This window comes from Rattus rattus, chromosome 14 (assembly GCF_011064425.1).
Source record: "Rattus rattus isolate New Zealand chromosome 14, Rrattus_CSIRO_v1, whole genome shotgun sequence".
NCBI lineage: Eukaryota > Metazoa > Chordata > Mammalia > Rodentia > Muridae > Rattus > Rattus rattus.
In genome coordinates, this window is record NC_046167.1 from 51,158,023 (window position 1) to 51,184,225 (window position 26,203).

The window sequence follows — 26,203 nt, forward strand, 5'->3', positions numbered from 1 at the left end:
CCAGTATGAGCTTAATCTGCAAATCATAATTCTGTGGAGTATTCTATTCACACGTTATACATACAGGGAGAAAGAGTGCTAACTAACATTATACATTGTATTATATCCTAAAGCACAAAATTAGCTATGAATTCTAAAAATTTTGAAGGAAAACTCATAGGAAACTTCTTACACTTTATTGCTGTAAGGAAAAGATTATTTGAAACCTTTTTAAATGTGTTTAAGAATAAAAGCAGAGAGGTTCTTTTTCTTGTTGAAGATAACAACTGACGATAAGAGGGGTATTATGGATCAGAAGACAGCTAAAGTGAGAGCTCAATTTTGTGAGGAAAAAGTCCTGAAATTACAACTCTGCTAACTGCTTCCATGATCTAGGTTTGTCATGATTCAATGACCCATGATAAGAATAGTATCATATGAAACTAGAGAAACAGGAATGTTGCATACTTGCTGATGTGCCATAAAAGATTTTTACATAGTGAAAGCAACGTTTATAAAAACTATTTTTTGTTTGTTTGGTTGGTTTTTGTATTTTGAGACAAGTTCTTGCTACGTGTCCCTGCCTGGTTTAGAACTCAATATGTAGATCAAGTGGACCTTGAACTCAAGACCTCTGCCTCCTGAGTGCTGTAACTAAAGGCATGCATCACCCTGTCCAGCTCCAATATCTACTGTTATAAGCATATAAATGACAGTTTTATTGATTTCACATCCTGAGCCCCAATCACACTCATCTTCCTATCCCTATATATTTGCCCTCTGCCCTTGAGACCTCCCTCCCCAAAAGAAAACAACAAAAATCTTGCTGTGGAAGCTGCAATGTGTCACATAGTATATACCCTTTTGCCCAAAGAGCTTCACTTGCAGATGTTCATGGCAGTGAGTCATTGGTCTGGTTCCGTGTTTCTCTGGCTTCTGTTGTACTAGCAAAACTAGATCCCCACTGGGATTCCTCTCAGGTATCCTGTTGTGGGCATGTGTCATGGAGATCCTGCAGCTTTGGATCCGCAGGACCAGCCCTTTCAACCAGCTCCAGCAGTTCATAGATGGGATAGGTGTTCCTCCAAGAAGACTTTCTAAGTGAAGCTGAAGGACACGGGTTTTTGGTGTTCAAGACCACTGCTATTTTGTTGGGTGGTCCTTCTGAGGGACTCTTATATACTAGAAGGTGTTCAGCCGAGTCTCCAGCATCTAGCAAGTATCAGGCAGTTGTGACAACCAGTATCTTCAAACACTGCCATATGTTCCCTGGACAACAAAGCCACTCTCCCAATCTCTACTTTCCTACCTCCATTAAATCTGACCTTTAAAGCAAAAAGTGACTAATATACATTAGGAAAAACAAAGAGGAAAAATCTTGAGATTTATTATAACTTATGCAATTAATTTTGTATAGGATAGAAATGTCAGCTTAAAAATCCTCAAGAATAATTTATGATAAGAAATTTTACAAAACAGATATTTGGCAACTAAACAAATGCTCAAGACTTCCACTGAAGACCACAAGTTCATGAACTTCACAATGTCACTGAGGTGAATACAGTGTTTAGACAGATATATATGATTTCTTATGAAGCCCATATTTAGAGGAATGTGTTATATCATCTAAAAATGGCTCAAAATCCAAACAGTGGCAGCACACCATCCATTTGTGGGTAGTCTCAAACTGTTAATTATCCTAAGTACTTTATAAACTGAACACTGCCTCATGATTCTTAATTTATTTTATTAGTTTTATTTGGTTTATCGATAGCTTATTGATACTCAAATTTGAAACAAAAGGTGGTAAGTGCTTGAGAACCAACAACTACAGCTGTTCTTTGTACGACTTCCACAAATGTGCCAGGCACACAAATACTACTGCATGCATGCACACAAATATTCACACAGATTTAAAAAATTCTAACAAAGATTCCATACATGATCACATGGTTCCCCTCCCCTAGAATAATTTTTAACCTTAGTTGACATTTGTTAGATTAATAACATTACTTCTTTAATTACTGAAAAAATAGGTTGTGATCTGTAAATTTCGTTCATAGAGTATTTTTGGAGAGCTGGCTGTTTCCTAGTTCTTTCTGCCCATATAAATACATGTTAACAAAGTGACCAAAATGTCTGCAAAAGAACCTTCTGAGGGTTGAACCACCAAGTTAGTTATTCTTAGTCAACTAGTGGGCACAATGCTTCCACTATTATAGCACTTACCGGCAAATATGATGAAGGAAACCATGATTCCTTAGCTCGGGAAAGCTAAGTGAGGAAGCACATAGTAAGATGAGTACAGGTGACATTCCCTAGGCTCAAGCAGTCTAGGGAAATTCTAGGAAACACGAGGAATTCTAGGGAAGACACAACTGATATCATCTTTAAAGACTTCAATCAGCTAAGGAATTATGTTACATATGTCATCCTTTACGAGTCTAACAGACCTAGAAGGGCAATGAAAAACCAGAAACTTCCTGAGAAGAGACAACATTTTACCTAGCTGAGTAAGTGTCCTATTCTTGGTTTTGGTAAAACTAGAAGCCATGACCTCATGTACACCAGCTCAACAAGTGCTGTGCCTTTGGGCTACACCCCTAACTCTGATTGCTCTACTCTTAAGCATTTAAAGAAAAGAGGGGGGAGAGAGAAGAAAAAGCATGCTATCTACATGGAACTTAATTCTTACTCAGTCCAGGGAAGTCTGGGGATGAAGTCAGTCACTGTGTGCTACTCACCACTGATTAACTAGCAGCCAAGGAGGTAGGTACACTTACTCAAACTTCACCTCCCCAGTCTTCTGTCTACTCTAGAACTGACAGTGCCCAGTCTTTCCTATGAACAAAAGACTGAGGAGAGTCAGCATGAGAAGCACATTCTCATTAGACAGCTAGACTGAAACATCCTTCTCACATCTTACAGAGCGGGTGTCTTCAGGCCAGAGGGAGTCTAGTCGAGCCATAATGGGCAGTGGGAAGTGTTCCCTAGTCATACTCCTGGCCTAACCATGCTCTTTCCAGATTGGACCCTGGCCAGTCTCACTGAAGACTCGGCCACTCCTTAGCTGCAGGAAATCCAAGCCTCTAATTCACATTGAAAACAAAAACCAAGAGCATTCAATATCCCATTAATTTCACCCTTTAATTATGATGGCATAATCACCAGAGTCAGGAAATCCAGTTTAACTTAATCGCTTAATTTTTTTAACCTTTTGAACTTGGACCTAGGATATATCTGATTTTGGTTCTTCTCTAATTGTTAATATAAATACATTTTATTTTATTTGGAATAAATTTCTGTTCATAATATTCATAAATCAGCAAATCTATAGTTATGTTATGCAAAGTATTCTGCAGATGTATTAATTAAGATATAGTGACTATATGACATAGGTGACAGTTTTATTTTACCTTCTAATGTAATGAACAATAAAATTAAAAATAATATTATTAATAGATTTACAAATAGAATTTGTTATAATGTTCAAATTTACTGAATAATCTCAAATATGAATAATTTTGTAGCTATGGTGTCAAACACATGTAATTCTAGCACTTGGAAGGCTGAAGCGTAAGATCTTGTATTTGAGATCACTTTGGGACATATGGCAAAGTGAGACCAGATAGGGGTTGGAGGGTGAAGTCAACTATTGGTAAAGAGTGTATCGGAAAAAAGTTATTTATGAGATACTTTAATGAGACAAAAACTTTTCATATTTTTCTCATGCTTTAATCAATATCATTAATAACCTCATGACATCACAGTATTACTAACTCTAGTTTTTCAAAAATGAAGGCAAAAATGTATATATCGATTATTTATAGAAATTAAATAGCTTGGATAATACACAAAATATTTTCTTCTAATGAACAAGTCTGCATATCTAGAAGAAAGGATATCATGCCAGCCACACCCATGACAGAGAGTATACTGTATTATATAAATATAAGATATAGGGGGTTGGGGATTTAGCTCAGTGGTAGAGCGCTTGCCTAGGAAGCGCAAGGCCCTGGGTTCGGTCCCCACCTCCAAAAAAAAAAAAAAAATAAGATATATAGATGCTTATTTCTACTGCAAGAAGCAGCCAGATACATGATGTCAATATGTGAGAAGATAAAGTTTTTCAAATACATGAGCACATTTGTATAACTCATTCGTGCAATAAAGACTAAATATTTTATTTATTAAATTAAAATAGTAGATATATTTTAAAAATTGGATACTTATTAATAAAAATTCCATTAACATTTATATCAGTATATAACAAGTAGTAATAATAACACAGAACATGCTAATACATTTTCATGCCTATGTCCTTACAGTGCTAACATCTCACCCATTTCTCACTAGCTTGTAGTAGGTGCTGCTAAAGTGCCCACATTTTACATGAACAACATAAACACACTTTCTCCTAATGGAAAGAGCTGCTGGATCACTCGGTTTGTTTTTTAGCAATTCTTTCCAACTACTTATCTTATACAATCAACAGCAATTCCATATATATTATTTTATTGATACAATATATATAAATTATAAAGTATTTCATGTATTATATATTTATGCTATTTTATTTATATATTTTTATTTTACACATTTTAACTTTATATATTTTTATTTCATATCTTTGTGTTTTGTATACAAATATATAAAGTTCTTATAACACAAATATATTTTTGAATAAAGTCCATGAAAAAGAACAGATCCACCTGGAATGAAGTAAACATATACAGTGACATCAGAATGGGACAGTAAGAGAACTTAGGAGTTGAGTGCTGTTGTGAGCAAGTCTTTGGTCAGCTACACACCTGTTGTCTTACACTAATGATGATGAACTATTCTTTCATGCACAAGACCTCTTTATACAGCAGGAGAGAACTCAGTGTTACCAACAAAAATTGCCTCTCCAGCACAGTAGGGCTACTACACATTATTGACTCTGATATACTATTTCCTAGACCACTTTGCTACTTGGGAAAGACCCACTGCAAGTTTTTTGGATGTCCATTAGATATTCCTTAAAGGTCTCCATTGTAAATATTTAGGGTTTTCAGGATATAGGACTTTAGAGTGCAAAAACAGCCATAAACAAATGTAAACAAATAAGCATAGTTATATTCCAATAAAACTTTATTTACACATCCACACCCACATAAACACACACACACACACACACACACACAAAACACACACAAACCACAAACAAACATACACCCACCTGAGTGAGAGAATTCAAATTGGTCCTTTTTGCAAAACAATTTACCAAAGTCTAGTCTAGAAAACTTTTACATGAAAAAAGTTTTCCCACATATTTTCTAGTCATAAATTACCATAAAATATTATATATTTATGGAATCAAAAGACTGACAGTGTTTTTCAGTGGCAGAAAGATTTATTTCTCCCCAGGATACATCAGTCTGAGCTCTATTAACTATGTTTGTTGTTGTGCCTTGCATTAGACTGATGTCTCCAGAGTGCCATCTGGTAAATGTGCTTGTTCTGTGGGAATAGGTGCAGCACTGAGATGACATCACTCTCAGTGCCACCCTAAGGCTTACTTACACATATTAAAAGTTTAAAATGTGTATAATGCTCATTAAGGTATATCAATCAGAGTGAATCAGTACTACAAACAGTTGGTTAGTTTTAATTATATATATATATATATATATCTCCAATAAAACAATATTCATTAAAAACTCCCCTATAAATTTTTACTGTTTTCTAATTCTGACATCCTAAACTTTTATTGAAATAGGGGATACTCATTCTTTCTTTAAAGAAATATTTACTGAATGCCTATTAGCACAATGGCATATGTTCAGATGCTAGAGACATAGAAACAGTATATAGTCCTCCTCTTAGAGTCTCAGTCTGACACAAATGTTTCCTCAGAAAACAATGTTTAATCTTTAAAAATTACTTTCATATTATTTTTACTTTCGTTTTCAAGTTTTAAAATGCTGTATATATTAGATTTTAGACATTTATCAAAGCTAGTATTAAATGAAGTTTAAAAATAGAATATCTCTGAATTCTGTATATATAATGAAACAATAAAATGGCTTAAATCCCAGGTGAAGATTTTATTTCATTTACTAATCTCAATTAGACAACCTATCTGGTAATTTTAATTTTAGTCAGTGTGTCCGAGTGTATACCTGTGTGTGTGTGTGTGTGTGTGTGTGCGTGTGTGTGTGTGTGTGTGTGTGTGTGTGTGTGTGTGTATCTATATGTGTAACTGTATCTATATATATGTATTCATATGTGTAAGCACACCACGGATATAGAAGACAATGTTTTGGAGTTAGTTCTCCCCTTCCACTATGGCATGTGGAGATTAAGCTATCTTGGTTAAGATTAACCTTGATGGTTCAAGGTCATTTGTTACAATTATTTAACGAACACCCAATTTGCAGAATCACGTATGGGATGACTGCCTTTGTGGGTCTGAAGGCATGGAAGGCATTGCTGGGCTTGATAATAGTGACACTGGTGATGGGAAACTTAATATGAATGAGGGAAAGAACTTTTTCTCTCATATCATTTAAAAATTTTCCTTGAAGTTTATAAACATTACCTTTTAAAATTCAGAAAATAATATTAATGAAAAAGGATTCATTTACAGGTACAAATAAAAGACTGGCAGGGACATTATATTTAAACTATTTTTTCATTGTACAACCTTCTAAGTTGGCTAACAAAAATTAACTTTTACCTTTTTTATGAGGGTAGGAGAAATGGGTCAGGTCAAAGAGAAAACAAACACAAAACCCCAACAATATATACAAGTGTGTTTGTGAGAAGAGAGACAGGATTATCATTACTGAGCAGATTCCTAATGCCTCGGCACTCACCCCACCACACACACCATGCTACAAGAAGGGAAAAGAAAACCCTTCTTTCTTGTCACTTCTCCTTATCAACGATACCTAGAACCACAAAACTAATTAAAGGAGGGGGTGGACAGAGAGAAATGGGTAGGGGGAAAGGAAGAGAGAGAGAGAGAGAGAGAGAGAGAGAGAGAGAGAGAGAGAGAGAGAGAGAGATCAGAGAAGATAGATTGGCGTCCTTGCCTTAACAACCCATCATGGGAATTATTAACTTAAGCAATTACAAAAGCATGTGATGCTAAAGACACCTTTATAAATCAGTCACTTTAATCTTTCTCTGCGACTTGTTGGTTTAATTAGATGAGTATATAGTCACATAAATTTTCACTGAAATAGTTATAAGTATTATTGGTTGGGTAAGATACAAGTTATAATATTGGGCTTCTTACTTATTCTCACACTAAGAATAAATGGCCATGAAATTTAATAAAATGCCTTTGATTTAGATTACACAGATAATTTTTACTTTAATGAGTGATATTGTAAGATCCACTCTCAGCATAACCCACTTGGCTTGGTTAACATTTCCCATAGTTCACTAAATCAGAAGGAATAGTGGAAGAATACATTTCTTACTTAAAATTTAATGTTGAACCGGACTCCTGGGATCTCAGACACTGAGACACCAACCGGGCAGCACACACTAGCCAGTACGAGGCCCCAGCACATACACAGCAGAGGACTGCCTGGTGTGGATGCAGTGAGAGAAGATGTGCCTAATGAGAGACTCGAGACCCCAGAGAGTGGAGAGGCCTGGCTGGGGTGGAGTGGGGTGGGGTGGGGACATGCTCTTGAAGACAGGGGAGGAGAAATGGGATATAGAACTCTGGGAGGGCAGACAGAAAGGAGGTAAAACTGGACTGTAAATAAATAAAAGTAATAATAACTGTGAAAAAAATTTAATGTTGAAAAGGAGAGATGATACCGCTAATAGTCTCAATGACAATTAAGCCCATGCAAGAAAATGAAGTTTTCTGGAAAACAAACAAAACCACACCCAATAATGCTTAAGAACTGACTTCAAACTGATTTTATAATACATTCTAGAAACAGTTTCTGCTGTCTCTCTAAGGGAATGTAGGGAGAAGATACCGGCTTTCCATTGCATGAGTCTAGGTAAACAGTAATGAATGGAGAGACCACCAGTAATTTATCCTTCATTCTTTGTATTCACACAGAAACTTCCTAATACTTGAGTTGAAAACTAATAAAACTAGGAAACTTGACAAACAGTCCAGTTTTCACAATGCATTTTTAAAATTTCTTACAAATCTTATAAGGCTAGATTTCTATTTCTTCACTCATCACGTCATTTATACTAGAAATTGATGTAAAAATTTTCAATCTATAGAGCAGTAGCAGAACATACATACAACCTTTTCTGTTGCTAAAATAAAAAAAAAATGAAGCAATGTATTCACTCACCTCTTCTGGGACTCTCGTGATTGAAGAGAATGCCATTCACTGCAAAGAGATTATAAGCTTCACGGAAATTCACCACAATCCAATAGGCATAGAGCTTGGCGGCTCCTGATGGAATAATTTTTTCAAAGACAAAGTTTACTCTAATCGAATATACTTTTCATTCACATTAAACAATAATAACTGACTAAAATAATGCACTGAAATATGAATCACAAGGCACAAAACGCTGTGTGCTAATTAATCATGCCCATTAAGAAATACAATTTCCTGTTTTGTAACATTCATAATTAATTCTTTTACCATCTCACTTATTCAACTATGCTATATCAAGTTCACCTTTCTGTCCTCTCTCTTTCTCCCTCTCCCTCTCTCTGTCTCTCTCGCATGGGCGCACACACAGACAGACACAGACACAGACACAGACAGACAGACAGACAGACAGACACACACACACTTAGATAAAATGAGAAAGAAAATATTTTGTATCTTAATATTCAAAGTGTTTTAAAATGTTCTTATGAACTTTTTGTAATTAACATTTTCTTTATAAATGTTGTAATTTATGTCTTTTGTCCTGCTAGGTTTGAGCTCAGAAAAATTTTCATGAGGAAAATTACAAAAGGAAAAAAAAATCCAAATATATCAGCTCATTGCTTCAGCAAAATCTCTAAACAGCTTAGGAAAAGAGTCATATTTGGGCTAAATTTCCACGTAAAGTGATGGATGGAGAAAGGATGCAGGAACAGGGGTCGGTGAATGATGTGATAATTTTATCTGGAGGCAGCGGTAATAATGCATAAGTTCTGCTTCCCAACCATTCTCTCACCTTTTCTATCTCAGGTAATCTCACACCCAAATGGCTTCAGCTACGATACATGTGCAGAAACACCCCCACACCTGCAGAGAACATTATATGCAGCTGGGCACATGTGTCCTTACCATAGGGTGACCTCGGATAGAAAGGTGTGGTCTCTTTCTGGGGTATTTCCTGAACTTTTCCATAAAGTTCACTTGTCGAGGCCTGGTAGAACTTCACAGAATTTATAAGGCCGCAAGTTTTAATTGCATCCAGAAGCCGCAAGGTGCCAACTCCATCAACATCTGCGGTGTATTCAGCTAAATCAAAGGAGATCTGGGAAGAGGGGCAGAGATGAGTGGTGAGAGAGGCTAGCAAGATGATAAGCACAGCAGTTTCACAACCTGTGGCTTTATGCTGGTAAGAAACCAGCAGGTACCTCACAGAACTTCCAATCTGGGATATCATCTACTTCTAATGTGGAATAGCCAAAGACTATATCAATATCCATTCAGCCCTTTGACGACTTTTAACACCCAGCATTTCTCCTGTTTCGAGGGCATCCCTGAGAAGCTGTGGATGATGGGGCAATGCTCTGTTCTTTAGAAGGTACTCACTAAAAATTCAGTTTGAGCCACAATTTTGGAGGTCTAGAAAAATACACAGTTTAAATGAGCCCCAAAGATGTCTGTGGACTAAAGACTAAGAACATGTACTTTATACCACAGTTAACTTTTGGAAGGACAGTTCTTCTTTTAAAAAGGGGCACAGTATAGTATCTATAAAGAATGTAAGTTTATTAAATGGCACAGTGAATGTAACAAAATGCTAATGTGTATATAAACTGATTTCTGTGAGGTTGCTGAGATGCAATACAACAAATTCCAGTTTTCAAGATTGTTTTTTAAAAGGGAACAGGCATGTTCTTAGGAAGGTTTCTATTTCTGTGATATAGACCACAATTAACAGTAACCTGGGAAGACAGAAGTTGATTTGCCTCACGCATCCCAATAACAGCGCATCATAGAGGGAAGTGTGGCCAGGAACACAAAGGCACAGAGGAGTGCTGTCTACAAATCATGGCTTAGTCAGCCTGCTTTCTATAGAAGCCAGGATCAACCCAGGGTTGGTACTGGCCACAGAGGACCAACCTCAACTACATTAATCACTAATATTTATAAGTAATCTGATTAAGGCACATTCTCAATTTGGGTTCCTTTTCTCAGATAACTGTAGTTTGTGTTGAGTTGAAAAAAAAAAAAAAAAAAACCAAAACAACAACAACAAAAAACTACCCAGAACCATGCAATTTCTAGGCTTATTTCTTAAATAACTTCTACACATGATAAGTAAATGAACTTTATTTTACATTTCTTAAGACAACGAGGCTGACAACCTTATCACTGGTATATCTATTGTCATATGAATTATCTTAATCTTCATGTGGGAACCTCTCAATAGGGTAAGGCCATTGGTTTTCATTAATTCCTGGCCACTGGGTGTCCCTTGGACAGAAGTTATGGCTCCATCCATGTATATGCAGCACTGTCAGAAGTTAGAAAACTGCTTATTAAGGACTCCATCTACTATGCCCATATTATCTGCAGGTATATGTAAAGATTAGGAGCTATCTAAGAAATTAAAAGGAAAAGTTGTATATTTCACTCACAATTTTGTAAAAAGCCACACGAGTAAAATTGAGGTCATTTAAATCCTCCTCCTCGTGTGTGTGTGTGTGTGTGTGTGTGTGTGTGTGTGTGTGTGTGTGTGTGTGTGTGTGTGTGTGTGTGTGTGTGTGTGTGTGTGTGTGTGTTGTATAAACACATGTATGGGTAAAGACACCATGCAGAGGACTAAGGAGAACGTTATTTTTCCTCCTTTAGGTTAGCCACCTTATTTTTGAGACCGAGTACACTTAAAACTCACGTTTTGAACTAGGATCTCTGGCTAGCAGTTCCCCAAATCTGCTGGCCCTTACAGCCATACAAAACTTTTACTTAGGTATAGGAGATTTGAACACAGGTCCTCTTGCTTCCACAGAAAGTGTTCTTACAAACTAATTCATTTTTTCCAGTATTTTACTTTATTTTATTGTGATGGGGTCTCACTATATGTAGATCAGGCTAGCCCTAAATTCACCAAAATCCACCTGCTCCTACATCCAAGTTATAAGTATGCACCAACATGGCTAGTCTATTTTATCCTTTTTAAATAATATTTTATAGAGATACATAAAATGAGCTATAAACTAGTTTATAGAGATACTATAAAACTTGCCAGTTTAAAGTTTGCAATTTAATGGTTTTCATAATTCACAGCATTATGCAATCATCATTACTATCTTATTTCAGAATGTTTTTATCACTCCCCAAACACTCTACAACTCTAACCAGTCATTCCCCAGCCCCAGACCCCCAGCTCCCAACCCCACAGCCCCCAGTGCCCGGTCCCTAGCCCCCACTTAAACCTGGACAGCCCTTTATCAGTCATGTTTTAACTTTCTGCATTTACCTACTGTAAACATTTCTTGAGAATGAAATCATATAGTGCATAGTATATGGGCTCTAAACTAGTTTCCTTCTTTTACTGGTGTCATTGCTCTTATATACAGTTGCCTGGGGGCATGTGGCTAGCACCATGCTTCATGTTACACAGAACAGCTGGTCTAGGTTTCCCAAGTTGCCTTGCTCCTTGGCAGTCTCACTCACTGATATAGGTGAGGGTTTTGACCTCTCCATATCCTAACCAACAACTCTTGCCGTCTTTGGTTATAGTTGTGCTTATGGTTTGAAGTGCTCTTTCACTGCTGTCTTGATACATAATTTTTGGGGGACTAAGGACATCGAGGATATTCTCATGCACTTAAGGGCCATCTTTGTATATTAAATCCTTTTCCCATTTTGTTTGCTTTGCTTTTTATTAAGTTATTTTATTTATTTACATTCCAAAATTTGCCCCTTCCCAGTCCTCCTCCCGAAGTTTCTTACCCGATCTCCCTCTGCTTCTAGGAAGGTGCTCCCGGTCTAGGAAGGTGCTCCCCCACCAGCCCAGCCAGTTTTTTTTTTCTTCTTTCTTCTTTTTTTCTTTTTTTAGGAGCTGGGGACTGAACCCAGGGCCTTGCACTAGCTAAGCAAGCGCTCTACCACTGAGCTAAATCCCCAACACCCCAGCCAGTTTTTTAAGCTGGGCTCTTTCTCAGTTCCTCCCTGAGCTGTGCTGGCCTCTTCTACATTCTGATGTAAGTCCTCTGTCAGATACATAACTTGAAATCTCTTCACATCAGGAGGTCCTCTCATAATTTTAAACAGTGGCTTATAAACCAAAATATCTAAATATCTAAATTATCTGTTTTTCTTTTTTATCTATGCTTTGTGTTGTAGTTAGGAATAATTTGCATAAGCTAAGAAAATGAACGTACACTTATGTTCACTTAGCCCAGTGACTGTAGCATGTAAACAATGTGGAAACATGTAAAACAGTGAACGTGGCTGTGTCCTATAAAAATTTGTTCCAAAGTGAGAAGCTAGAAATGTTGTATTCTATGCTTATAAACTAGTCCCTCACATTTATTTCCATGATCATTTTAAATTAATTTTGTATATAATTAGGGGTCAAAATTCATTATTTGCAGATGGAGATCCAATTGTTGCAGCACCGCATTTTGAAAAGGCTATTATTTCTCTGCTGAATGGACTGGACACAGAAGGTTTTGTTCTTCAGAAAAGCCCCCAGTTACCAGGAACATACACTGAAAAGTCCTCAGGACAAAGGTGTCAACAGCGCTATTAGAACAGTAACAGTGTGGGGCAGGTATCATTTAAGCAGGCAAATGAGCACATGACTCAGACGGAAGAACAGGTGCACATTTAATCTGAAAGAGGAGGGAAGCAAGCCCAGGGTGGCATGGGAATGTAACAGAGAACACGCACGTGTGTGTGAATGTAACAGAGAACACGCACGTGTGTGTAAATGTAACAGAGAACACACACGTGTGTTCTGTTTTCAGTGGACGAAGTGTCCCCTCGGACTTGGGAGTACAGGAAGGAAACTGCTCGACTTGACATATGCAATGGGACTCCATTCAGAGGACATACTGTGGAAAAGTATCAACCACAGTTAGGCTGAAAGTAGCATATACAGCAAGGGATGATGGGAGGATGGCTGCCTGTCAGCAATCTAAAAATAGTTTTTTCACAATTGTTATATAACTCTATGAAAAAGAATGCATGTTTGGTAGTCAAAATTTTGTAGAAAAAGTTTGTTTTATAAAAAAATTAATTATTTAAAAAGTACATTAAATTAATTAAAAAGTAATTATTTAAAAATTATTTAAAGTAGTAAATTAGATGTCTAAACAGTACTTTATAGCTTCAACTTTCAAAAGTTAAAAGTATGATTTGCAAAACACTAGAGGTCTGGAGAGTTACAGTCCATGGGCCAAATCTGGCCAGCTTCCCACTAAGAATACGGTTTTACAGGACACGGCCACATTCACTGTTTCACAAGTTTTCCACAGTTGTTTGCATGCTACAATCACTGGGCTGAATGAATTTGTTTTAAAGAATGTAATTCTCACAAAGCTGAGAGCATTACTGGTCTGTTATAGAAATAGCTTTCTGACATTGGAATTAAAACTATAGTTGCATTTAATAGTCAAGGGAAGTCTTGATGCTCCAGAATGTATAATTTGATCATACTCCCCAAAACATACTATCAATCAGAGGTGCACTTAATCTGCCTTACCTACGACATACCCTGGGGCAGCAAACAGTTTCCACTGGAGATTCTAGGGTTGCCTGGGGGCTGCCTGTGCTTGGGACATAGTATGTGGGCTTAATCCTATCAATCAAAATTTAAGCTCAGCTTCTACTGAATGGCCATATTTTTGCTTCATTCTAAAGTAAACATATATATTCTAAATTTTGGATTAGAGTCATTAAAAAAGCTGTATTTTCCAGTGGCATGGTGACATGGAGAACATCATCTTACTTTCATGGTAAGAATAAAAGAGAAATCAGACTGATATGAAAGAAAATACATAGAGAAAACCCCAAAAGTCTACCAAAAGCTGTCCTGATGCCCTCTCCAGAACACCTACTCTGGATCTCACATTCCTCCAGGTCTCGTCACGTTCCACTGGTAACAACCATCAGTTTGTGATGCTGCTCTACCAGGCCTAGAACAGTCTTGCTTCAGGCCTAAGGCTTAGTGTGCATATGTGGGAGGGTGGGTTTCTTCCTTCTTCTCACATCCTAGGCATGCATCTAAGCCACCATCTCCATGTCACTACGCACATATCTCCAAAGCCCCAGATTCCTCTGCTTACTTTTTCTGCCAAATACTACCTTAATTAAACTGAATTCGGGACATTCTTCACAAAGCTCTCCTTCCTTTTGTTCCTCCACCCCTATAAACAGTATCTATATAAACAAAGCTTAGGACTAACCCATCTATTCCTTCCCTTCATGGCTCAGAGATACACGCCTTCTGACAACTTCACCCTTCTGCCCAATGGTACTTTCATGGAAACTGACAAGCTGGTCTCAACCACTTTAGACGATTCCCTCCCCAGGCACACCTCTTGCTCTCCTTCTCCCCCTCCCCCTCCCTCTCCCTCTCCTTCTCCCCCTCCCCCTCCCTCTCCCCTTTCCCCTACACCCCTCTTCCTCCCTCCCTCTCCTTCTCCTCAGTTGGTCTTTCTGGCCATTGTTGTTCTCACAAGGAGATTAGTCTGTTCTACTTCAGGAGGCACCCACTCTACTGCACCCCCTTCCATCACTAACATTCAGGTCCCCTCTCTCTGAAGCAATAGTTATAAAACATCCTAATGATGCAACACTTTAATAAAGTTCCGCACAGAGGTGATCCAACCATAAAATTATTTCATTGCTACTTCATAAATGTAATTTTGCTACCGAAATGAATCATAATGTAAATATCTTATATTCAGGGTATCTGATAGATGACCACCAAAGGGGTTGCAAGCTACAGGTTGAGAACATAATGTAAATATCTTATAATCAGGGTATCTGATATATGATCACCAAGGGGTTATAACCTACAGGTTGAGAACCGCTCCCCTAAAGGAAGCCAGCACTAAAGCCCTCTGTATTTATCATTTCTATTTCCTTGAAAGCTTGTATCTGTTAGCTTATTTATTACCTAGATGTTTACAGGTAAACTCCATTATGATATACTTATATCTGCAATATCTCATATATGTACATATTATTTGAAGACAGAATATAAATTAATGACTTACTTAAATATCAAATTTACAAATATAAAAATAACGCTACAAAAACTAGTGAAAAGAAAATCAAGTAAAAGTTCAATATGAAAGAAATTTCCATGGAAGCAAGAAAGAACTATGTGAAAAAATAATGAATAAGGATTAACTTCTTTTAAAGATAGTAAGTAGCACTGCAGACAGACACATGTGCCGTTTGCCTCCTTAGGCCCGTATAAAGCCATGGCTCCCTTGCATAATTCCCTCTGGTTTACCTAGTGGCTCAGCAGGGTCAGTGTGATCTTTGCCCTCTGCTCAGTCCTCCCTCCTTGTCTTCCTAGATTCTTTTCTTGATCTGGTCACCAGGAAGAGCTAGATTTACCCCACCAGCCCCAGGGCACTCTGCCATGGGGTAGTCACCACACTGGAGCCTTGACCTCCTTCAGCAAACTAACCTGAAAGCATTCTTGCAGCTCTGCTGCTTTTTCTTTTGTCTGATTTTTCTCACTACACAGAAGAGCATCTGTCACATAAAAGGTACTAATGAATCTCACTGGAATGAAGAAGAAGCTTTTAAGCCTGAAGTTCAGACCTTGACCCTAAATGTAACCATCATGTATCAGAACAACAGACCACATAGGGAGCAAGTTCCACTTTCAAGGTCTCAATGGGGAGATGGCTTCATAGGTAAGGTGTTTGCTGTGCAAGCATAAAAGCATGAGCTGTAGCACTGGTATAAAACTTCTGGGGGCAGTCAGCCTGTCCTGTGATGCTGGCACTGGTGGAGAAAGGGGACTCTAGATCTGCTGGCCAGCAGTTCAGCGGAATCAGTGAGCTCCAGAATGATGGAGAGGCTTCCCAACGAAACATACGGTGGAGAGCATCTGCAGATACAGCAGTGCACCTATGGACACACGTCTCAATGAACTACTTGGAATGTGCTGATTCCACATCGTCTCAGAGAAAGTGATTTTTCTGTGAAAGAACTAAATGTAGAAAAACAAAGCTAAAAGACAAGAAAAATGCTATCTCTAACAAAAGTTGCAAGAGAAGCTCATAGTACTTTGTGTGGAAAATGCCTCAGACCACACAAGTAGTCACTGTTTACAGCTCCTCTGCCAGAGCAAGTTATGAATCAATGAGAGCAACAATAAAACATTGCTTCCCATCTTGAATTAGTTGTTCCTAGTGAGCAAGAGTCACTAGGGCCAGGCCCACATACAGATCTTTACCAGGGCTGGTAGAATCAAGGAGGCATGGGTCTGACTGTGGGGAGTAAGGTCTGGTTGCAGAAAACACAGAGTAGGAAAAGGAACTGTGAACCCTGCCTCCTGTACCTGCTTGTTCTTTTGTGCATGTGGATGAGTAAGAGTAAGAGGCAGGAAAGGACACTGCAGGGACTCACAGGTGAAAGGTTTGCAAAGTGTGACCACAGTACTCTGAGACTTAGAAAGGAAATTCAAAGAAAAGCTCCTGGAAGAGACAAGCACATGAGGAAATGGATATGAGGTGCAAACTGTCTACAGGTTACAGTGCTGTGTGGGCAGGGGTTGGAAAGTAAGAATGAGTAGCAGGGTGACAAGAAGGCTGGCCATGTATGTTTCAGCAGTGGCTATGTTTCAGGAGTGAGGGGTCCTTGGTTTACATAAGTATAAGTAGATGGTATTCTGGAACATTCTTTTTATGTGTCTGCAGCTTAAGAAGGGCCTCTATAGGAACAGCCATGGTTGTGGCTGAGCAGAAGATAATACCAGTTGAGCCTGGCTGACTTATTGTGCTGTGCTCTGAACCTACACTGGACTTCTCCCAGCCCAGCTCAAGGTCTGCATCTACACACAACTTTATAAATTTTCTTTGTCCTGTTGTAGTTACAGTTTTGTTTAAAAACATTTATAATTACAGGCTGGAAATACATTCACATATCAACCAGTTAAAAATTACAGCCAAAAAAAGTGAACCTTTTTGTTGACCTTTATAAACTCGAGGGCAAATTAAGATGTACATCAATTAAGGTTTTTCATGGGGATTATACTGGACAAGGTTGAAAATCCTCCAAACACTGTAGGAGGTGCTACCCTCAAATGCCTTTGTCTATCTTTGTCTATCTGTCCCATTCACCACATTTTGTACTGCTTAGTAAATGAGACAATAAACTATGTTGTTTTCATGAATTTACATTTTTGCTAATAAATATATACTAACAAGTAGAACCAAGAGTCAAAGGTCATAGCAGGCTGTACTTCTGTTACATTGCAAAGTTCATCCATTCTATAACCTTCACCTTCTGCTCTGGAAGCCAGCCTCACTGTGACCACGTTCCAAATCTGTTGGCTCTGATTACTAACATCAGAAAGATCAGTGGCCCATGGGCTGATGTTCGGTAATCTCCATTTCTAAATGGTATTGTTAATACTTGAGTCATATGTACACGCTACATTTGTACTCTCCAACAACCTTCAGTCTATTCCTTACAATCTGTCCTGAATTGTTTTTGCAAGCAAGACATAACCAGGCTTGAAATAATTTGTTGTAATGAAAATTAATATAAAACAAATAGGAAATTAAAATACTATTTTGAGAGGCAAGTGTGGTAGTACATACCTGTAATCTTAATACCCAAGAGGCTTGGGCAGGAGGTGCAAAAGCTTGATGCTGGCCAGAACTCCATAGAATTCTTTTTCATTTTCACTAGATCCCATATAAAACTTGAGAATTTCCTTCTACTGAAAATGCATGCTACATGGGACAGTGGCTACACATGTCCTGAGTATTTCTTAGAGCACTCCTTGCTTTGAAGCTCCAGTGGGGAACTAAGTCCACTGCTGGGTCTTGTCTATAATGTTATAGCACAAGACCGCATCATTGCCTTGGTTTTTTTTTTTTTACATGAACTATTAACATGTTTAATGATAATAAAGTCATGTTCCTATTTTTCACTTTGTACCATAATGAATATTATAAGAATAAGACTATGTCTCACCATATTGCTGGAGTCTATAGCAAAGGAACATGGCTTTCTCCTGAGTGTAAACAATCCAAATTTAGTATTTTACAAGGTACTTGAAGAAGGCAAGTTCTAGAACGTAGCTCCACCACCATCCATTGGCACAAGTTATACTCACAAGATCTCAGCACTACTGAAAATTCTAACCACCGAAATCTAAGTATATTATTGGTCCTTCAGGCTGGCATACCCTGTCACCTACCCTAACCTCCTCCAGTCCAGGTGATGCCTTTCCTTATATAATCCATTTTGGTTACTCGACCATTTGGTTTATCCTTTACCCTCCTGGCCTCTTGGTCTCCTGGTTTTCCTTCCCTCCCCTCTTCCTCTCTCTCCTTTCCTCACCTCACATGGCCGAGCTCTGGGTCATGCTCACTCTGGACTCTCCCAGATGTCTATACCTCTGACTATGCTCTCTCTTTTATCTACAATAAACTCTCTCATCCACCATACATAGGAACAGTCAAGTCCTAACTTTTATTCTTTTCTTTTTTTTCTTTCTTTTCATTCACCTGGAAATCCTAAATAGCACATTTTCTGAAGACACAAAGCTTTGATTTGACACTGAAAGGGCAGAGACAAGGAGTCTTGCCAATAAGAGCAGTGTATAGAGAAGAGAAAGCAGGACTTCTTTGCAGGCTGTACTTTAAAAGTCATCTGGAGTTCCAGGGGATTCAGGACAGAAAAAAAATGTTCAAGAAAACAGATGGTTACTCTTTTTTGATTTGTGAAACCCAAGGCAGGAAGTGAGTATAATACAATTTTGTAAAATAAAAAACTAATACGAAGCTTCTACTCCCACTCACTGGGTCCTGATGGCTACAGCAACGTCAGACCCGTCCTCTAAGTTTGATTAAATACTGAACTAATAACATAATGTCAATTAGCAGGAAGATACTGTATTTAGAAAGAAACCATGTATGTTACAGGCAAAGTTGTTGTCTCCTGTAGTCTTCATCTGCAAGTTCAACCCCAGTGCCTAGCATGTGGATACACTGTGCAGTATATCTTAGGTGAAAGGCTATGTAATATTAGTATAATTCAGAAATTCAGCTTCTTCCTCTCTTCAGTCTTCCTGAGTTTTATTTGAGTCCTAATGAATAATTGTCTCCCCAACAATGATTTGACAAACATGATGTAAATACACAAGGAAGTAATTGAGCATGAAGAGAAATACTATTAATAATATGATTATTAATGATTTCATATGAATTCTTAGAAAATCTTTATATAACAATAAAGTGATGTAAGAAGGTATTTTCCACAGTTCCAAGATGGGAAAAGGTAAATGATGTATGTATGTATGTATGTATGTATGTATGTATGTATGTATGTATATGCTCTTGCTATTTATTATACAGTCTAGGCTGGCCTTACCCAGCCTAGGAAACCCCACCTGCCTCAGGCTCCCATGTGCTGAGATTACATGCCCCTGTGAGCACTGCAAACTGAGCCCCATGTTACACTTGAATAGTTTTGTGCTGTGTTGTGTCCCTACGCTGGAACTGGCAAGTAACCCACACTTTGGATTTTATGGGAGAACAGGCGGACCTCAACAAGACAAGTCTCACTTTCTTTTGCATATTGCTTGTGATTATACCACTCACAGATTGGCCAATGTCCACAGACTTCGACTTTGTGAACTGATGTGACACAGCAGACTCTTGGGGATAAGAGGCGGAAGAGAACGCTCTTTATACCTACATTACAGTAGGCAAACAGGGAATGGAAGAAGAAAGGAATTGCATAGGAAGAAGGGAAAATAATCACTAAGTTAAAATGGAAAACAGAAAACAAAACAACAAGATGCCTTATAAAACAATAGAAACTGGAATTTCTTGTGAGCAAAAAAACTCTATAATTGGCTGTGCAATAACTCCTTTGGGTATGGAAAAGGATGCTTCCATATGTAGCTGATGAATGTGAAATGAAAAGAAAATTTAAAATTTTGCTTATCTCTGGTCACTAAACTTTGAGGGCTTTGTTCCTCATTTTCCCAATCTTGAATCTAAGGCCTTCCTGGAAAACAAATCATTCTTATTAAGCCTCAGTTTTTCTTTTCCTAATTATTAAAGTCTTCTCCAGCCCTGATTTTCTCTACCACTGAAAATACCAGATAAGCTTCTAACTGAAATTCATTTTGAAGATCAGGAGAAATAGTCAATTAACCTTTGATGTGCAAAATAACCAGTAACTGAAGCAAAGCCCCTACCCTGAGGGTCTAGAGAGGATCTTTAGTCATCACCAGAGATAGCTCAGGCTTCTGTAGCTGCTCCAAAGACACTAATACACTGCATCCAGTCACCCATTCCACACCATCTGTAACTCATGCCCTCTTCCCCAATACCAAAAACATCTGCTTGGCCTTTCTATAATCTATCACCCCTGATACCTGAAACATTATTCTAAATTCTAAAACCTCACTGAATCCCACTTTTCTAAAAATGTTTGGGTCCCTCAGGGCTTCCAGATAAAGTTCAAACAACTCGTTGTAAGTAACTGCAGTCAACACAAGAAATACATGGTCATAACTTCCCAGCACTGCCATTATAAGCACAGCAGTGATGACATTTAAATGGACAAAGTTAAAAGGACATTGGTGTGTAGGCTTGGCCCCAAGCAGCAGAAGCTAGGGAAATATAAAGCTATAAACATGCTAGAATCTAGACAGCAGTTAGACAAGGTGGGTAGCAGGACATCAAGCCTCAAAGTGTCAGGCTTGATACTGCCATCAAGAGCTGAAGCAGACCTTCCAGGGCACAAAGGAAGAATAAATGTGTGTTTGGTATATTAACTTATCAGTGAAATAGGAGTCTAGTGATACTGCCCAGGTAGTCTTGGATAAAATGGATATTGGCCCAGACTCTCCTAGAGGCTAGGTACAACATTAAAATCTTCAGAGATAGTGACAATATAGGCGGAATGGGGCAGAGGCAGGGATTCTGCTGGATGTAGACCCATAATTTGCTTTTCTTTTCCTTTTGCTGATGACATTCGAATCCAAGACCTTGTTCTTGCTAGGCACGTGCCTACAAAATGAAGCTCCTAGCATACAAGTCTTAAAAAGTCACCATCAATGTTGAGAACAACTACCAGTAAGATTTATAATTAACAAGTGATCTAGAAGAAATAAAAATAAACCCATAGTCTGGAAAATGACTTTAAAGTGAGACTTGCTGTGTAGATTGGGCTGGCCTCGATCTCACAGAGATCTGCTAATCTCTGCCTTCCAGGTGAAGAAATGCACCTTGACTGACTAAATATCATGCTTTAAAACAAGACAAAATGAAGCAGGCAGAGGAGAACATACTTCTCAAATAAGCAAAACAATTATTAGAAACAGAACATATAATCAGCAAGGTACATGACTCTACTAAATACACCCAGCAGCCTTGCCAAAAAGGCTGTCCTCTCTGACCCATAGCTTCCTGTGTAGCAGGTAAGCAACCCAAAGTTTGCTTGCACGTGTGCGGAGAAGGGAACAGAGAGAGAAAGCACGACTGGTCCTCACTGATGAAAAGACGGAGCACCGAACTTGGGGTCTTTGAGAAACTTAAGCAGTCTTGAAACCTGCTGTGAAGAAGGTAGGCAAGTTAGAATTTGCACCTGGCTGCAAGTGCTCTCTTGGCATTTGAGAAATGGGCACATTTCCACATTCTAAATGGAATCACTTTGTTCTTCCAGGACTTCATGGTGCTCAGCCTGGTACAGTGGCATATTTATGACAACATGAAAAATGATCCTAGAAAATGAACAACTGCCTACAATGTCAAGTTTCAACATTTCTTTTACTTATAAGAACCTTGTTTTCACTCAAGATTTATTACAATGAGTTGAGATCTTAAAGCACAAGCAATCTGTGACTGTTCTTCATGATTGAGAAAATGACCTACCCTGGGAGTTTACTAAGGTCAAAGCAGAGTTTACAACCTTGTTCCCTAGTAAAAGATACTCTTGGTTTTCTGTTTTACAAAGATTAAGTATCCAGGCAAGTGCCACTGCAGTCTGACAGTATACAATGTACATGGTGTGTGAGCATGTACACACACACACACACACACACACACACTCACACACACACACACACACTCACACACACACACCACACACTCTCTCTCTCACACACACACACACTCACACACACACACACTCACACACACACACACACACTCACACACACACACACACACACACACTCACAGACAAACTTGGCAAAGACAAACTGAAGAAACTCCTAGCTTGCCATTAACAAGGACTCCAAATTTCTCTTACAGAGTTTCAACCACTTACTTTACGTTTTCTATGAAATCTAGACGTTTGTTGCCTTAGTGAGTGCAGAGAATATATAAAGCTGCCTTACTCTGCTAAGAATGAGTGTGACACTACATAACCACAGTGTGTTACTAATAGCTTATTAGAGAGCTTCCTTATAGATGGAACTTTATACATATGGGCACTGCAACATGAAAACAAGACTGCAGAAGTGATTCAGGGCAACCACAATTAGAATGATGTATTAAATCTCTATTCCTAAACTTGAATCTTGCTTCTAGTTTTGTCTTTTTCCCCATTCATTGTTAATAATTTAATGGTCTATGGAGTGGTCACAGACAATTGTACAAAGCTATAAAGAGCAGGCCCAACTTAATATCCAAGTATGTTTTAGGTTTAAGAATAAGGGAGGAGGCAGTTGAAGAACACGAATGCACAGGCAACAGCTCTGTACGGAGTTACCCCAATGCTGTTCTTACCTCACAGTGGAATAGTACAGCAAAGCAGCAGTGATGCTGCTTCAAAGCTGGACCCCATGGTGGAGCTTAGTGTTGAGTGCTTTGCTCACACAGTCAGGTCTGGCAATGTTGGAAGCTCTGCTAGTGCTTAACAGTTGAGGGGCGCAGAAGAGACTTTAGGATCTACTAGAGAATGTTAATAAGACAGAAAAAAAAAACCCTTTGTGTTTTATTTATCTGTCTAAGGAATTTAGCAGGCCAAGTCTGCTGGAATTCTTTAAATCTTTATTAATTTGTTTCTTTTTCTACTTATATGCAGACACTTAAAATACACTCAACACTGAAAGGTGTAATATCGTGGTTGGTATAGGTTCTTTTTACTTGTGTTACTTTACGTGCATTGTTATAGCTATATTGATTATGGACATTTACAAAACCATCACTTGATAGTCTTTAATAATTCTATTTCCTTCCTATTGTTTATTTGTAAGTTTTTGTCTTATTTTGAGACCTCAAAATTATATAGACCATTCTGGTCTCAAACTTGCATAATCACCCAGCCCCTACATTATGAGTGCTGGGATACATGTCCGTGCAACCTTAGGCGGGCAAGATTATTTCTGTTCACTCAATTAACATGCATCATAAAACCCCCAATGACATGGCATTGTTCTAAGAATCAAAGCACATCCAGAGGCAGAAAGCAGGGACCATGGTCCTCTAGAGATACGTTCTCTAGTGCTTACAGTTTCCGCCATTCAACCATACTCTGAGAAGAAAATGAACAGTACAAAGATAAGAATTCATAGTAAAATTGGGAATAATGTACAACATCCAGAACAAAAAGGCAAGAAATAGAGCAGGGAATTTAGGGTTATACTTGAAAGTGAAGTGAAAACGCACTACTCTGAAACATTAGACATAATAATGGAATTGTGTGAAACACAGAAATCACAGTTGTAGTAGAAGCCAGAGTCACTGTGAGCACTCAGCACCAGGCTGGGCACCAGCCCACGTGCCTCACAAACACCATACCCTTCAGGACTACTATTACGTCTACTCTACATCTACAAAAGCTGGAGCCTAAAGCAACTGAGAAGCTTGCCTGTGGTCACCTTCAATAGGTAGTAGAGCTGGAATTACCTATGCAGGGGGACTAAAAAACAACAACAAGATCTGCCCATTCACACACTCTGGAGTGCATCCTTTCCACTAACATTTCCTACTGCACACTCTTCCTACAATAAGCTAGGTAACTGGCCGCCTAGGTTTTCTGTGAGATTAGATATAAGAAGTGTGCAAGAGAGGTCATAATCCAGGGGCAAAACGCAGCACACACAGAAGAAAGTTCTGAAGTTAGAGCATTGCACTCGGCCCTTGAGGAAGACGAAGCTGAAAGTATTGGCCACAGCAATAGTCTAGGAAGCTCAAAGCTTAAGGGGAACTGTAGAGGTCAGTGAATAGTCAGATACTCATATCGTGAATACAGTCATAACTTCTGAATTGTCTCATGTTAGTATTCCTGGGACTAAAGATAGAAAAGCTTAGGAAATTTACTTCACATGAATTTGCATGGTAGAAGTTTAAGGGCATATGGGAGCTTACAGAAATTCTGTTACACTACAGTGTAACTTTCGAGGAGCAATTTGTAGCTAAGGAGGAAAAGAAGTAGATGGAGCTAGAACTCCAGAGCTACAGAACCTGTGGGGTTTTAGTTAGTGGGATGCAGAGTGAAGGCGCTGGGTAAAAGGCTGTGCAAGCTCCACACAGAATAGACAGGCTGTTGAGGGGTCAGGCTAGAGAGGAAAAAGGAGACCCAAGAATTGCTCTGTAGTCCCAGAGGCCCCCAAAGAAAAAATGGCTGTATTTTTTCTATACTTGTACTTTCACTCTCAAGCGAGGCTTTATCTCTGAATCAGAACGGAAAGAAATGCACTGTAAACAGGTAAGAACCTAGAAGACACACTGTGAGTGCCCTAAAAAGTACAGCATTACTTCTCCCCAGAGTTTTCACACAGACCTGGACAGAAAGAATGGAAGACAGAGAGCAAAGGCACTGCTTTAACAGCAAAAAAGGAGGCTTGGGTAGGTGCAGTGGGTAATGGCTACTCACCAAGCTCAGGGATCCCTCTTTGTCTCCCAGATGAGAACTTCACGATTTAGTCAGCTACTTCAGCTCTCCAGGACTAGGAAGACTTATTTCAATAGGAACAGTCCTCAATGAGGAAGTGAATCGATTTTCCAGATATTTCAAGGTCATACTATTGACATCTTTTGATATTTGTATTTCTCAAATTCTTACCACTATCACTACTAAAACAGTAGAAAGAGCATAACATGATGATTCTTGTTATGCCAAGGAAATGACTGTGACTATCAATAGTTAACGTCGAGACAACAGAAAGATTTATGAGCTCTCTTCTCCCTTACCAAGTGTAGGCCAAGCTCCGTGTTGACCCATGACACAGTACATGCAGACCTAGAGCTCCCTGTGTACTCCTGTCTGGCAAGGGTAAGTGTGCCCTGAAGCTGAGCTCTGCCGCACAGCACAGCACAGCACAGCACAGCACAGCACAGCACAGCACAGCACAGCACAGCACAGCATGCTCAGCTCAGGCCTCAGCTTATCCACAAAGCCTCTTAAACAGGGGAAAAGGTTAAACATACGGAAAATGCTTATTGAGCAAGTAAAAGATAAAAAAAAGCTCTTTGTGATAAATACAACACTAAAAGAAACACAAACAACAATTACTTTTTAAAAAATATCCGAGAGAAAAGTAATCCATGGAAGCACCAGTGAAGAACTATAACCATGAAATTAAAAATTCACCCTGTGGTCATTCAAGCACAAGTAAGGCTGCTTAGAATGGCGTGGGCAGACCAAACAAGGAAGTGAGATAGAGCAATCCCAAACATGGCAGTGCATTTAAGGTTAATTCTTTCAAATATATATAAAAGGAGGCAGCAAAAATAAAAAAAAAAAAATTGACATTGTAATGTGTGCAATTAGTGATTTTTTTCTTGTCTTTCAGATAAAAATATAACAAGATAGAAGTTAAAATGTAGTATATATTACATATGGCTTTATATTCTGTTCAGTCTAGAGCTAAAAGAAAATATCCAAGAAATCAATGGCTCATAAGG

The 26,203-nt window shown here is 38.5% G+C and overlaps 1 protein-coding gene across 1 annotated transcript in view; it reads right to left on the bottom strand.

The window, feature by feature from the left end:
* The window catches only part of Gmds (GDP-mannose 4,6-dehydratase), a 522,315-nt gene that overhangs the window by 305,649 nt on the left and 190,463 nt on the right, over window positions 1-26,203 (bottom strand). Inside the window, exons 5-6 of the mRNA XM_032885259.1 lie at window positions 9,240-9,432; window positions 8,301-8,405 (exon numbers count right to left, since the gene is read on the bottom strand). Of these exons, the coding sequence (XP_032741150.1) occupies window positions 8,301-8,405; window positions 9,240-9,432 (298 nt within the window). The remainder of the gene's footprint in view (window positions 1-8,300; window positions 8,406-9,239; window positions 9,433-26,203) is intronic.